At 40.1% G+C, this 14,500-nt stretch overlaps 1 protein-coding gene across 4 annotated transcripts in view; it reads left to right on the forward strand.

The window, feature by feature from the left end:
* SEMA3D (semaphorin 3D) overlaps nt 1-14,500 on the forward strand; it is a 150,320-nt gene that overhangs the window by 49,703 nt on the left and 86,117 nt on the right. For all 4 annotated transcript variants that reach the window (XM_087764551.1, XM_087764552.1, XM_087764550.1 and 1 more), the window contains exon 3: nt 14,248-14,408. In XM_087764551.1, coding sequence (XP_087620677.1) covers nt 14,248-14,408 — 161 coding nt within the window. The remainder of the gene's footprint in view (nt 1-14,247; nt 14,409-14,500) is intronic.

Below are 14,500 nucleotides of genomic sequence, written 5' to 3' on the forward strand. Positions count from 1 at the left end.
GACAATGCTAAATCATCAGCTCTACATAGAAATTAGCCACATTTGATTGTTTAGCTTCATGCAGTGTTTTGCATACATGATTTTCTTCCCCCTAAGAGTGATCTATTCGTACAACATGGTGAAAAAGCAAACAGGGGGTAACATTTTGGTGCCAGGAATTCTTTTGAAAACTTGACTGGATTAGTACATTTCCTTAATGACCTAAAAATGATCCTTTGAACATGCACTTTACAATGTCAAGCATCTTGTTTTCTAAACAATTTTTGCTTTAAACCTGTTTCATTTTATGACTGATGAGATGCTTAACTGTTGCATTAGAGCAGTCAGCTTGTTCTGTTCCAGTAAAGCTGGCTTATTTCCATGTCATGCATCATTTAATTATGCATATAAAATATATTTACAGTTGTATAGCTCCATGAGCCTCATTTAAACTGCCTGTGACATTGTGGTAATCCCAGTACTACGATGGGGGTGTTGCACAACTATGAATGGTTGGAACACGGTAAACTGGTGATGTGCGAAAAAGCCTAGAAATGAGTTTGCATTTTGGCAGCTGTGCTTGCTCTACAGGAAGAGGAAGAAAAATCAGTAAAAACATGCTTTTGTGGTAATATCAGCAGCTGTAATTCTGAATGCCCATGAAGAATAAGGAAAATGTGCTGAGTGAGGAAGTGCTGTTTTTCTTGAATCCCTTGTTTGTTGTTTAATTCATTTTTGATGATTTGTGATTTCTCAGGAAAATCTAGCTCAGATTCCTTTGTAGAGTAGCATAAAATGTTTATGTGAGAGTTAAGATCCTAGTTTCAGATGATTGTCTAGTTATGAAATAGATTTTAACTGTTTTGTCTCAAAAATGCTTTCTGGAGGCAGTGAACATTGAGACTTAAAATGTACCCTAGGTTGAAGATGGATGGGCATTGCTGTCCCTGTGAGGAAAGATTCTTGTATATGCTGTAAACTAAGTATGACTTGAAGGCGTTTATTACATTTTAGTAACAGGAAAAACAGCAAGTTTCTTACAGACATTTTTTTCCTTTTTTAAACTAGTGAACTTGGAGGTCAGATCCAACTATGTGTTGCATTTTCTGTCATATAATTATCATATATATAATGTCCTGGAGAGCAGCCTCCAGTCAGTGACATCAACAGTTTACACAGCAGCTGAACTAAGAATAACCTTAGAGAACTGACCCATATCAACCTCTTAACAGTGTAAACAGCCTGTAGCTCACAACAGTTTTCTTTTTTTCGTGATCACAAAAGGGCCTCAATTGGATAAAAAAAAGAATTGTGTTCACAAAATACCAAACTATTCTGCTGAATGTTCACTTGATTAAATCTCAGAAGATGAGAGAAGAAAAACAAAAGAGTAAGACTTTGGGAAGAATGATTGGTCCCTTCTAAAAAGGAGGATGAGACAACACTGCTTCCCTAGAAGAAGAACGTGGGGAAGATACATGATCAGTGGCATCGGCTTTGAAGAGGTTACTTTCAAAACTATTTGTCTAATTGCACTTTTACTAAAGACATTTGTAAAGCAAACCCAATTCAGAGTAGTTTCAAAGATCCCAGCCTTGTTCTCTTTCTATGCACTAATTTGAGGGCGTGATTCACTTGACGTCAGTGTGTGTCTAGCAGTGGACATCTGTGGTTGCAGCGCAAGTCCTCGAGTCACATCCTCTTTCCCTTTCCTCCCTCCCCATTTCTGCTGTTCCATTTATAGACGAGTTCCTCAAAGAAGGGCCAAGGGGTGCAGGGGAGGCCTGTTCTGTAGTCAAAGTCCTTTGGAGATAAATACACAAAGAGATAGCAGAAAGAGACAGAGACAAAATTTCCTTTATCACACCAAAGCACTATCAAAGAAGTCAGAGGGATTGGCTAGCTGTGGTTAACAGAGGCATTTAGACAAGGGTGGGAGTGACAAAGGTACCTTTTTTCCCACTAATTTGAGAAAACAGGCATTCTCCTTTGTGATCCAAACCCTGGCTGTCCCAGAGAAGTATGCTGTGTTGTACCATAGAGTTTGATGGCTAAGAGGTTACTGAAGACCCTGAAATTTTATATTCAATTTATCTGGCAGCTTTGGGATGACTTTATAATTCCTTCTGCATCATCCGTGCACCCTGGATTTTTTTGAAAAATATTTCTCACTAAATATGTAACACAACAGCAGTCTATATGACACCCACTGGTGCCCCAAAATGGATAAATATATGTAAATATTAATAATAAAAAATATCAATACCTCCTCACCCTCCAATATTAAATAATAGCTTATGCCTATATGCAGGAGGTAATATGATGGTGCACACTGTTACCTTGTGCAGGCACTTACCTCTGATATCCCTTGCCCTGCAATTTTTAGTTAGTGTGGTCCTATTGCAGTGTTGCCTAAGTTTCCAAGGCAGATATCAGGTCCACCTACACATCTGCATGTGGGACTCCGAATCTGACAGAGGTTGCTAGGCACAACTCCAACACAAACAACTAACATATAAGGGAATTAATGCAGATATTCAATGACCTCTAGTTTTCATGGCTTCATAAGAACTTAACTCCTGTCAATATCAGAAAATATAACTGATAATTATATTTCACTTTGCCATAGGAGAATATTATGCTAGTCCAAGCTATTATAATGTGAATTGGTTTTATTTTCATTGCTGGAAGAAGTCCTTTGTTATTGCCAGTGCAAAACTATTTTGAAAACCTACCTTCACATTAGCCAATTGAGTTACCTTGCTACACTTGCTTGCTTTTTAATCAAATAAAATATATCTGGAAAACTGAAAAAAGAATATAAGGAGAAAAATCTTTGCAGTTTCCTGAAAACAGTAATTCTTTACATTTTAACCACATTTTCTTAGAGAATGTCCATCCTGTGCAGCTACCCCAGTTAATGACTAAGCAATTACGTCTCTGTACTGCACTTCTGTAGCAATTTAGAGCAGGGCTGTTAATTTTGCCTTGTGAGTTCAACCAGCAGTCATGATGGTTTAAACAGCTAAAATATTAATGCCCCCCACTGTCATTATAAAAGTTCTCATTCCTCATTCAGAGCATGGGAAAGAAAGATTATCTGGCCCATGTCAGAGAGGGAACCCCCCTGCAGGGACAGGAACAAGCAGTTACATGTGGGGAGAACAAGCAGGAATCTCCTAAAGCGGGTTTGCTGCCAACAGCGGAAATATCTGTTCCACTGACAGGTAAATCTGCTCACAGAGGTCCCTGCCCTTCGCCTCCTTTCCTGTGCAGGCACTCCTCCCACCACAGCCCCTTCAGTCCTGCCAAACACTGCCTTTGCTGGGTAGCAGGTCATGCTGGTGAGCTGATTATTGTTTCCCAGACCTGGTTTCACCTCCTTTACTGCCTCCTTGTCCATCTGGACCTGTCTTGGTTGAGTCAAGAAACCAGAAGAGCTTTTGGAAGCCAGTAATGAGGAAATTTTCTTGCCCTCAGGGGGACTGTGGGAAGTGCACTGAAGGACCATCAGCATTTAAGAGATCTTACAGGCTCTCTCAGACAGTGGTTTCATGGCAGCTGAGCTAACATACAGCATGCTGCTTCTGCATGAGATTCAACAAGGCTAAGTGCTGGGTCCTGCACTTGGGTCACAACAACCCCATGCAACGCTACAGGCTGGGGGAGGAGTGGCTGGAGACCTGTCTGGCGGAAAAGGACCTGGGGGTGTTGGTTGACAGCCGCCTGAACATGAGCCAGCAGTGTGCTCAGGTGGCCAAGAGGGCCAATGGCATCCTGGCCTGTATCAAGAATAGTGTGGCCAGCAGGACCAGGGAGGTGATAGTGCCCCTGTACTTGGCACTGGTGAGGCCGCACCTCGAGTACTGTGTTCAGTTTTGGGCCCCTCACTACAAGAAGGACATCGACATGCTGGAGCGTGTCCAGAGAAGGTCAATGAAGTTGGTGACGGGTCTGGAGCACATGCCTTATGAGGAGTGGCTGAGGGAGCTGGGGTTGTTTAGTCTGGAGAAGAGGAGGCTGAGGGGAGACCTTATTGCTCTCTACAACTCCCTGAAAGGAGGCTGTAGTGAGTTGGGCGTCGGTCTCTTCTCCCTAGTAACAAGTGACAGGACAAGAGGAAATGGCCTCAAGCTGCGCCAGGGGAAGTTTAGGTTGGATATTAGGAAAACCTTCTTCACCGAAAGGGTGGTCAAGCATTGGACCAGGCTGCCCAGGGCAGTGGTTGAGTCTCCACCCTTGGAGGTATTTAAAAGATGGGTAGACGCAGTGCTTGAGGACATGGTTTAGTGGTCGACTTGGCAGTGCTAGGTTAACGGTGGGACTCGATGATCTTAAGGGTCTTTTCCAACCTTAACGATTCTATGATTCTATGATTCTGGAAGGAGGATATCTCCCTCCCTGCTCCCTTCTCCCCAAACACACATATCCACTTCTTTCCCCGCTCATCTGCTCCCAGATGCATGGTCCTGCCCTTTCTCTTGCACCAGCTCCAGCTCTCGTCAGCCCCTTTGGCAAGGACATACGCTATTAGTAGTTAGGACTTTATCTCTGTATCTTATTTAGCTTTACAGCCTGACCATACAGCTTGTGTGGGCTCTAGTCCAATGCTTGGAGTCAAAGAGTGGCCCCTGTGGCTTCTTGGTATACCCTCAGGGTTAGATCCTCAGCTGATAAAATCATTGCCGGCCCAAGTGCTTAGACTGAGGGTCTGGCTCCAAGTCTTGATGCAAGTGCAAGTGGGGTGTGTGTCTGTGTGTCTGTGGAGCATGCAGAGGGTGGGGAAGGGTGGGATGTACGGCTATTGAATGATTTCATAAAAATCTGTGTTGCTCACAGACACTGGTTGTAACCTGTGCGTAGTATACAATTACACTAGTATGGAAATTGAAAATAACAATGATAGGCAACAGATCTGGATTTTTCTGCCTGTGAGCTGTTCTTTTAAGTCTTCGAAACAGAGGCACTAATGAAGTAACTGAGCAAGCAAATGTTTGGCATTAACTGTCCTTTGCACTGTCAACTCACCTTCTTCACGAGTAGCTCATGCTGCTCTGTTTCTCTCCTAAGCCTGCTAGTATTGATATTAATGTGTATTCCAGGCCCATGCCATCTGACGCTTTTATTACAACAGAGTTGTTCATGCCACTGCAGTTCAAGGTGTCTCATCTTTTAGCATGAAAACCTTGTCTAGTTTGTTACGAACGTTACACTAATTAGGAAGCTGGAAAATACATTTGAACCTGGTGAGAAAAATGTTAAAGTGAACATATTATTAAGATACCTGACCATTTTAAAAATAATATATTTCATATATAACAGCTGTAGGCCTAATGGAGCAAGTCCTTGTGTCAGATGTGCAGTCTGAGAAAGCAGGTCTGAATAAAATGTGTCAGACTCCCAAAGAGAACTGTCAGCACCTATCGGTAGTGTCACAGCAGCTACTGAGCCAAATCCAGGTTTCTGTAGCCAATTATACCTCAGATTTACTTGAGAAAACTCCTTGCAGATTGAAATCCTGGACACTGAAATCCACAACAAAATTCTCATTTGCTCCAAGTGTGAAACAAAGTCCACTTATCTTACTTCCTAAGGCTGGAATTTCATCAACAGAGCAAAAACTGAGTAAGGATTTAAAAATGTGTCATGTTCTGTACAGCTGCCGCCAGATAGTATGGGCAGAAGAAATAGCACAACCTGCTGTGTTTTACCAGCCCACAGATATATGGGCTATAAGATGTAGTAAAGAGCTCCTCTCTCTGTCCTCAGAGTGCTGTGTGCTTCTCTAAAGAGTATCATATTCTCAGAAGTTTCTCTGAAGATGCAGTTAGTAGAAAATTGCATGTACAGGTGCTTGAAAATACTCTAGCCATTTTTGCATCCCTCTGAAGTAAAGTCTGAAATGAAGGGTTGGTACTATTTTGAAGGCAAGTGCAATATAATGACAGTAATTTGTTTTGAAAGGAGGGATAGCACTGCATATAATTTTATGAACCATACTTTTACAAAGGAAGAGCTATGTGCCTTAAAGTGCTAAATATGATCACCATGTTGCGTTTTTAACACCTGGACGTACTTGCAAAGTGCAATACACGTCTCCATCCAAGCAGGAAAGAATGAGTCCACTGCTGCAGCGTGGAGCGTGTTCATTCATGCAACTTAATGCAAGTCCCAGATCCCTGAGATGGTTTTGATGCTAGACGTCTAGTAGGCACAATCTATTGTCAGTGCATTTTGTTTGTGTTGCCTGTTCATCAGAGCATGGACTAATCTCCACACTTCATTCCCCATGGCTATGTCCTTCGTAAGATTCATTCATTTCTGATTGCAGGTCATATAATTATGCACCTAAAGGTAGCTGGAAGGTTTATGAGAGGAGATGGCAGACTAGTTGGAGCAGTAAAACTTATTCACAATCAGTGAGTTTAACTCAGCTTTTTTGATTAAGCCAGTCAAAGAGAATTTTGCTATTATGTACTGGTTTTGGCCTGTCATCGCTCTCTTGCTTTCTATGTATTTGATCAGCTGATAGGTTGGGAGGGACAGGAGGCTGGGAAATGGTTAAGCAGGGAATTTTGAGTTGCATCTAAAAATTGAAATTCTAACTAGAGAGTGTGGGAGCAGCAGAATTCATTTAAAGCTGCCTTTTCCCAGGGTCAGTAAGTTCATAGGCCATTTGCCACTGTAGATCTAGTAATGTGGGTTTTCAGAATAGCTTTAGGAATAGGTGAGTTTGTAAGCCATCTCCCTCAGAACAGGGCAGAGGTTTTATCTCAGCTGCTTGACACTCAGGTCACTGGAAGATAATTTTAAAAGACAGGGCTAGAGTGTGGTCTCTAGTTAAGTTGACAGTTTCTCATCTATATGGTCGAGAAGAAAACTGGCCTCTGACTTCAATAATGGCCTAAAATTTTACTCTGTTAAATATAAAGAAAAAGTCTTATCTTCTTAGAAAGCAATATCCCCTCCCCATTAGGGATACTTTGAAGGGAGTTTGAAATAAGACTGAAGTGGAAGAAAGCAGATTTCAGTCAAATAAGTCAGAGTATTTACCCATTACACGAGACTGGCAGGCAGGTTGAGGATCTGTGAGAGATGAAGGGAAAAAAGGTAAGTTCAGTGCTGAAAATTGAAATGAGGAAATAGAGGTGATGGGTTTGCATGTTCTGCCTTACATTTAGAGAAGAGATTTGGTACTTTTTAAGTCCACTGATGTGCCAGGCATTCTTAATGGACAGGTATGTGTGATGAGATGCCAAAAATTATCTACGCATTACCAAAGCTCATATGCTTGCCAGTCATTTATATTGAATTACATTTGTAGTGCATATTCTTTAAATATCCACAGTATCACTTTTAAAAAAATAGTGATTTAATTTTGCCTTGGAAACAACAGTGAGTTTGCTTACTTTGGCAGTTTTGCAAGAAAGATAAACTACTTAGGAAAAGGGAACCTGTGCAAATCCACGGTCTTAGGTCTTCTTCAGAAAAGGAAATGTTTCACTCAGATATGTTTTCAGTTGTGCTGTCTAAAGTTAATTATTTGGTTTGGCTCTGTGAGGTTTGTGAATTGGGCCTTTGCATTTTTTCTTCAATAACATGAAGTCACAAAGCAGCTTTTAATCATCTCTGCAATAATAACACTTTACAAGTTATTTGTGCAGCTGTTTCACTAGTCAAATTTATTTGCAGTTAAAATGCAACTAAAATACACTTCCATAAACATAAACGAGAATTGTTTAGTTCATGCTTTAATTGGGTGTATTTTTGGTGGTAAGCCCCTACCTATTTTCTTTTACAGTATTACCATTTTTACAGATTTAAAAAACAAAGAGTCAGGCAAAGACAGCACTGTAGATTGATTATAACCCCTGGCTTGGAAATAGATGAACTATATAATCTCCAGTAGTCTCAATTCCGATCTTGCATAAGCACATCCTTTCAAGTGAGCTTTACTGATACGAAAGAGAATCTGGTCCCACAGCATGAGTTACTTTTTCTTTCGTTTTGTCTTTATGGGTGGTGTAGCCTTTGTGAAGGTTGTCTGAAGATAAGATGATCTGTCCCTTCCCAATGAAAGGTGTGAAAAATGTCTTGACAGCACTGCACAGAGAGAGCTATTACTTAGTTACCATTGTCTGTAAAGATGGTTTGAGAAGCATAGTGCATAATAGAGCTACTTTAATTACTTATGATTTTTCTGGGTTGTAAAATACTGACAGATTTGATATCTATCAATACGTATTTGCAAATAGAGATGTGGGAAATGTTTAGTTTGCTGATTGCTGAGCCAGCCCATAGAGGTGCCTGAAGCTCAAAGTGAAAATGCCCTGAAATGCCTTAAATCCTGCAGCAGATTGTTGCTGAATTTTGGAGCAATCTTTGAAAAAGTTCTCTTTCCAATGTGCCTAGCCCCAAAATATGTGCTGGAGTACAAGGTGGTTTTGGGTATTACTCAGAAAGAGAACCAAGATTTTGACACAATATTTTGCCAACAAGAAATCATGTTTTCTCTGTTCCCAGTAATCTATATCCTTTTGGAAAGGCCCTGCTGTGCCATGAATATGACATTTTCCTCCAGGCCAAATAAAATTCATTGTATAGCAATGAAAGCCACATGGCATGCACAACAAATCATCATTGTCCATGGTGAGATGCAGCTAAACAAAATATAACTTGCTTCTTGCAATAAGTAGTAGAGATTGGTAGTAGACTGGAACTATTCTCTTTGCCTTCATACAAATACATCTGTGGTCCATTGGACCTTTTAAACTCAGAATACTTTAGGAATTAAGTAAATTGCTGTATTCGTGCTATATTGACATTTCTTTATCCCAAAAATTTAGTTGAGGATTCACAGAATACCCATGTAAATTGTCACATGAAAGGACTTGCTCCTATCTAGAGGAAAATGATGTGACCTTTTTTTTTACTATGTATGAAAATTACAGAATTATACATATAAATCCTTTACATTCAGAGTCCTTCAAAGGTGTTACTAGATGTAGCTGTTTTGAAACAGGTTGAGGAGTTTTCTTTCTGCCAATTTAGGCATAGCCCATCATTACAAAAATGTCTGTGACTGGCCACAAAGGCACGTCTGTGTCTCAACCAAGTGGTTCCAGATTGCTGCATGCTTACACCATGCTGAAGTTAAGGAATGGCAGCATATGTGACTCCAGGCTAAGAAGTCTAAATATTCTGTATAAATGTAAATACATGTTACCAGAACAGAATGACATTTTTTTCATTCAAACCCTTTATGCCATGGCTGTGCTGCTGGAGATTATTTAAGCAAGCAATGATCATGCTGTTGTGAGCCAAGTCCACTGAGATACTTTCCTAAATTAATAAACGACAATCACTATTCCAGCTTCTACCACTCAACAGTGAAATATTAACCCAGAAAGGGAGTTTGCTGAATATTCATTTAATCGCCAAACTGGAAAAAAATATTTAATTTTCAGTAACACAGCAAATACACACTATAAACTGAGTGCTGAATATGTACTCATGAAAGACCATCCCTGTAACTAACTTTGTTTCTGTGCATTGTGAGAATGCTGTCTCTATATTAGCCTGGCTACAGAGATGCAGTGATTCAAATCAACAGCTTTCTCTAAGCTCTAAGCTTGAAAACCATTGGGCAAATATGCTTTCCATAGTAAATTTTTCCAGTGTAATATCCTTGGTGATATTAAATATAACTCGCTGTGAAGGGCAATGTCAACCCATAAGATTAGATTGTTTTGCTTTTATGGAGCGAGAACAATGATTAATTTGGCTGTAATTTAATCAATTCTCTGTTAATGTTTACTTGACAAATTTTATTAGGTCATGTTTCAGTTTTAATCTTATCAGTGGCCATGTTCAGAGTCTTATTTCCAAGCTCTTTTCAATAGTTAGTAAATAACTGGCCAAACCTGATTCTTCACCACTTTTCAGCTTGCGTTGCCGTTTGCATCAGTAAGAAATCTGTCATTTCAATCTGGAACATTTTACAGATGTTTTCCTTATGATGCAGTGAAACAAATGACTGTACAAGGCACCAGGCAGGGCTCATTCCCACTTGGGCGTTTCAGTCCTGAGACAGCTTTTTCCCTCCCTGTTGTAGCTGTCCTAGGTTCTTTACTGAGAAATACTAGAAGTGTTAAGCAATAGATGACAAATGTCCTTTTGGGATGGTCACTACAGAGATCATTCCTTCCAAACAAGAAAGAAATGGGAAGTGGAGAGCAGTCTCAGTCATCTCCTTTCAGGTATGGGGAGAATCAGGTCTACATATTTTGGCAAATGACACACTTGCAAAGGCCCTTGGATTGCATGACTCTAAGCAATGAAAGTGCTTTAGAGCATTTGCACGAACGTATCATTTATCCTTACTCAGATCAAGTTCCTATGACTGCAAGGAGAAGGAATTTTCTCTCATATTCTGCATCTTAGTTACTCATGTCCCACAGGCGAGCACTGTGATATGACTGGAAGCTTATCATCAGAAGACATTTGAAAGTAACAGAGGATGATATGTATTGCTGAAATACAGAAGCCTGTGAAATTCATTAATGTCTCCCGTTTATTCCTGTTAATGCCTGTGAATGACTAATTACAAGATATTGTGATCCTGTATTCCTCTTCTTCCCTCCATCCTATGCACTGATTGGGACCTAGAACTGTTAAATAAGGATTTAATCTAGACTGCAGAATTTATAAGGCATTTTTATATACAACGGATCAGATAATCTAGTAATGCAGCCAGCTCTTATGTCATGGATGGAGGAGAGAAAGACTATTACTCAGAAGTTATGTGCTCCAGCAATGCTCAGCTGATAAACAGTATTTTAGAGACCAGCCAAGAAGAATTTGAGTAGCCCAAGGGAGCTAAAACCTCCTGCTGTGCTGTGATCATCATTGGAGAACTCTATACTAATAAACACCTCCATCATATCTAGTACCAAGAATTTCCAGTCAGAAAAAACAAGGGAGGTTTGTACAGAGTATGACGTCTAATGAAGACACATCTACATCAAACACAAAAATTAATAGAGTTTTACTAGAAGTGGCTGTCCAGTAACAGAGAACCCAGTAACAACAAGTGTCAGGATGCGTACATCTTTATTTCTTATTGGGTGAAAACACAGTAGTGGAGTGAGCTAAGCTTCAGAAGTTCTGTGTTTAGAGAGCTTTTCTTTTTCCTTTTTAAAATACATATTTATTTATTACAGTGGCTTGGCTATTCTTTAGCTAGGCTATTCATCAGCCAGCTCTAGTGTAAGAGGTAGTTTGCATGGGACTTAGGTTTTTATAGTACCATGCTAATCATAAGTTGTTCCTAAGTGATCTTGCTGTCAATTAATAAGCAGGTCTTTTAAAGTGTTACTACTTTAGAAAAAAAAAACAACTCTGACATCTTTGTCTTTATAAAAGACATGTGAGAAAGGACAGTGCTGGTGTAAAGCAGTGCAGCGCTTAATGTTGGATTTAATTTTTCGATGTGAAGTAAGATGTTTTTCAAAGCACTGCCAAATAAATCTCACCTAGGGGAATAGAAGCTGCAATACAAGACAATTTGTTTTCAGACTGTACCGTAACAACATTCAGCAGTGAGCCAGACAAAACCACACGAGGTTAAGTAGAAGTGACTGAGCCAAAATATAATTGTCATAATTATATACCAGGTAGTGAGATTAATAACGATAAAATATTTTTTCTCCCACAGTGCTGTTTATTAACCAGCAACAGGACTTAATCTTTGCTTTGCCTGTCACATGTTTTGTGAGAGACCTTGAAGAAAAGAGTTTGGTTTTGGTTTTTTTTCTCTTTATTTCATTCAGGAGTTACTCTGCAAAGCACTGGCCCTGATTTTCACCATGATCAGGAAGTGTAAATAACTTGTGCTGTAAGTCTGGCCTCTCTAGCAGGAAGGCTACATTGTCCATCCAGTGCCAGGAAAGTGGAAATACCCTTAATTTTATGTTCAATTAAATACAGAATTTGCCTTTCTGTCTGAAGATTTCTGAATAGTTTAGCTTGTAGAGTTTGCTTGTGGAAGAACTGATTCACGTGTTTATTTTCGTTCTCCCCAAATTAATGACTACCCAACAAGACTAAACTCTCGTTGTGCTCTTCTCTATATGTTTTTTGTGTCCTCATCCAGAATTACGTCCACAGAGTATTCATTAAGCAAAAGGTTACAGACTTTTTACTTTACAGCCTTTTAGCTTTTTTTACAGGAGAAGCATAGACTCTTTCATTAGTTTCACAGAGAAACATGTTTTTCTTAATTACCTTTTGAAAGAGATTGGAAACCACTATTAAATCACAGTAAAACTTAAGTGTCAAATTTGTGCTTTTAATAGGCAAAACTTCCTCTGCAGAGAGGGCAAGGATGCAGGAACAGCCACCCATTGGCACCTCTGTAAGGAAAGTAAAGACCTCAGGATCTTAGAGGTGTTGCTACTGGATGCTCCCCTTAATATGCCCCTATATTGCCTTCATTTCAGTACTATGCCCTAGGAAAATACTTCTGCTCGATGGCTGTTGATTCAGAGCTCAATTCTCACCTGAAATGATAGTAATTGAAAATTTAATTGTAGCAATTCTCTATACTGCCAGCAGAACTTTATATTAGACAATGGACAAATTGAACCTTATATCAAATTTTCTATACATCTCATGGTTGTTACCTCCTTCCAGTTCTTCTCAACTATAAATACGGCTTAGCATTCAAGTGGAAATCAGTTATGAGTGGTGTCCCTCGAGGGTCTGTACTGGGACCAATGCTATTTAATATCTTCATCAATGACATAGTGGGATTCAGTGCATTTTCACCAAGTTTGTGGATGACACCAAGCTGAGTGAAGTTCATACGCTTGAGGGAAGGCATGCCATCCTCACTTAATTGGACTAAATAATCTTTGAAGGTCCCTTGACAGGCTGGAGGAGGAGTCCCATGCGAACTATGTGAAGTTCAACAAGGCCAAGTGCAAGATCCTGCACCTGGGTCAGGGGAATCCGCAATATCAACACACACTAGGTGATGACTGGATTGAGAGCTGCACTGCAGGGAAGGACTTGGGGATACTGGTTGATGAAAAATTCGATATGAGAGATCAATGTGTGCTTGCAACCCAGAAAGCCAGTCATATCCTGGGCTGTACAAAAAGAAGTGTGGCCCGCAGGTAGAAGGAGGTGATTCTCCCCCTCTACCCTGCTCTCATGAGACCCCCACCTGCAGTACTACATCCAGTTCTGGCGTCCCCAGTACAAGAAAGACATGGACCTGTTGGAGCTGGTCCGGAGGAGGGCCATGAAAATGATCAGAGGGCTGGAATACCTCTCCTATGAGGACAGGCTGAGAGAGTTGGGGTTGTTCAGCCTGGAGAAGAGAAGGCTTCGGGAAGATGTTATTGTGGCCTTCACTATATAAAGGGAGCTTATAAGAAAGATGGAGAAAGACTTTTTACCAGGGCCTGTAGTGACAGGACAAGGGGCAATGGTTTTTAACTGAAAGAGGGTAGATTGAAATTGGACATAAGGAAGACATTTTTTATGATGAAGGTGGTGAGACACTGGCACAGGTTGCCCAGTGAAGCTGTGAATGCCCCATCACAGGAAGTGTTCAAGGTCAGGCTGGACAGGGCTTTGAGCAACCTGATCTAGTGAAAGATGTCCCTGTCCATGGCAGGGGTGTTGGACTGGATGATCTTCAAACGTCCCTTCCAATTCAAACCATTCTATGAATCTATGATACCTGCCACATCTAACCCCTCTTTCCTGCTCCACTCTTTGCTAGCATTGACCTTTTTTGCTGCTTTATATGTAGAGCACCAAATATGGTGACATGTTAATCCTTGATCATGTGTATCCATGAGTATGATGATATAAACATACATTAGTTTTCTTACGATGAAGGAAAGAAATACCACATATTTTGCAAAGATCTGTCTTTTTTTTTTGTTTCTAATTTCTGTTAAATTTCTGATTCCTTTACGTCATAGAGATAACTTATTAAGAAAATTTCATACAGAAAAATGTTTTGTGAAAGTAAATATTACCCAATTTGGAAGTAAAAAAAAAAAAAAAGCAAACAAAAAAAACCCAAAGAAAACCAAGGTTAACAGGAACTGTATTATGACCCTGCAAAGACATGCTCTAAGACTGCAGTTATCTCACCGGCATGCTCCATGCTGGTTGCATATATTTATAAAAGACACCAATGAGTCATATGTAAACATTTTGATTATAAAGATTTTCTTCATTTTCCCACAGACTTGCTGCTTTCAAACAGCTGCATCCCATTCCTGGGCTCAACGGAGGGGCTTGATTTTCGGACCCTGCTGCTAGATGAGGAGAGGGGCCGGCTGCTAATCGGGGCTAAAGACCACATCTTCCTGCTCAACTTGGTTGATTTAAACAAAAATGTAAAAAAGGTCAGTTTATTTTCCACAGAGTTAATCTCATAAGTTCAATTTTGTTCCTTTTTCTCTTCCTTTTCTTTTTTCTTCACTGCGTAACTGGCAGA

The sequence above is a fragment of the Nipponia nippon genome, unplaced genomic scaffold (assembly GCF_047370975.1).
Source record: "Nipponia nippon isolate SJK-2023a ecotype South Korea unplaced genomic scaffold, ASM4737097v1 scaffold_3, whole genome shotgun sequence".
NCBI lineage: Eukaryota > Metazoa > Chordata > Aves > Pelecaniformes > Threskiornithidae > Nipponia > Nipponia nippon.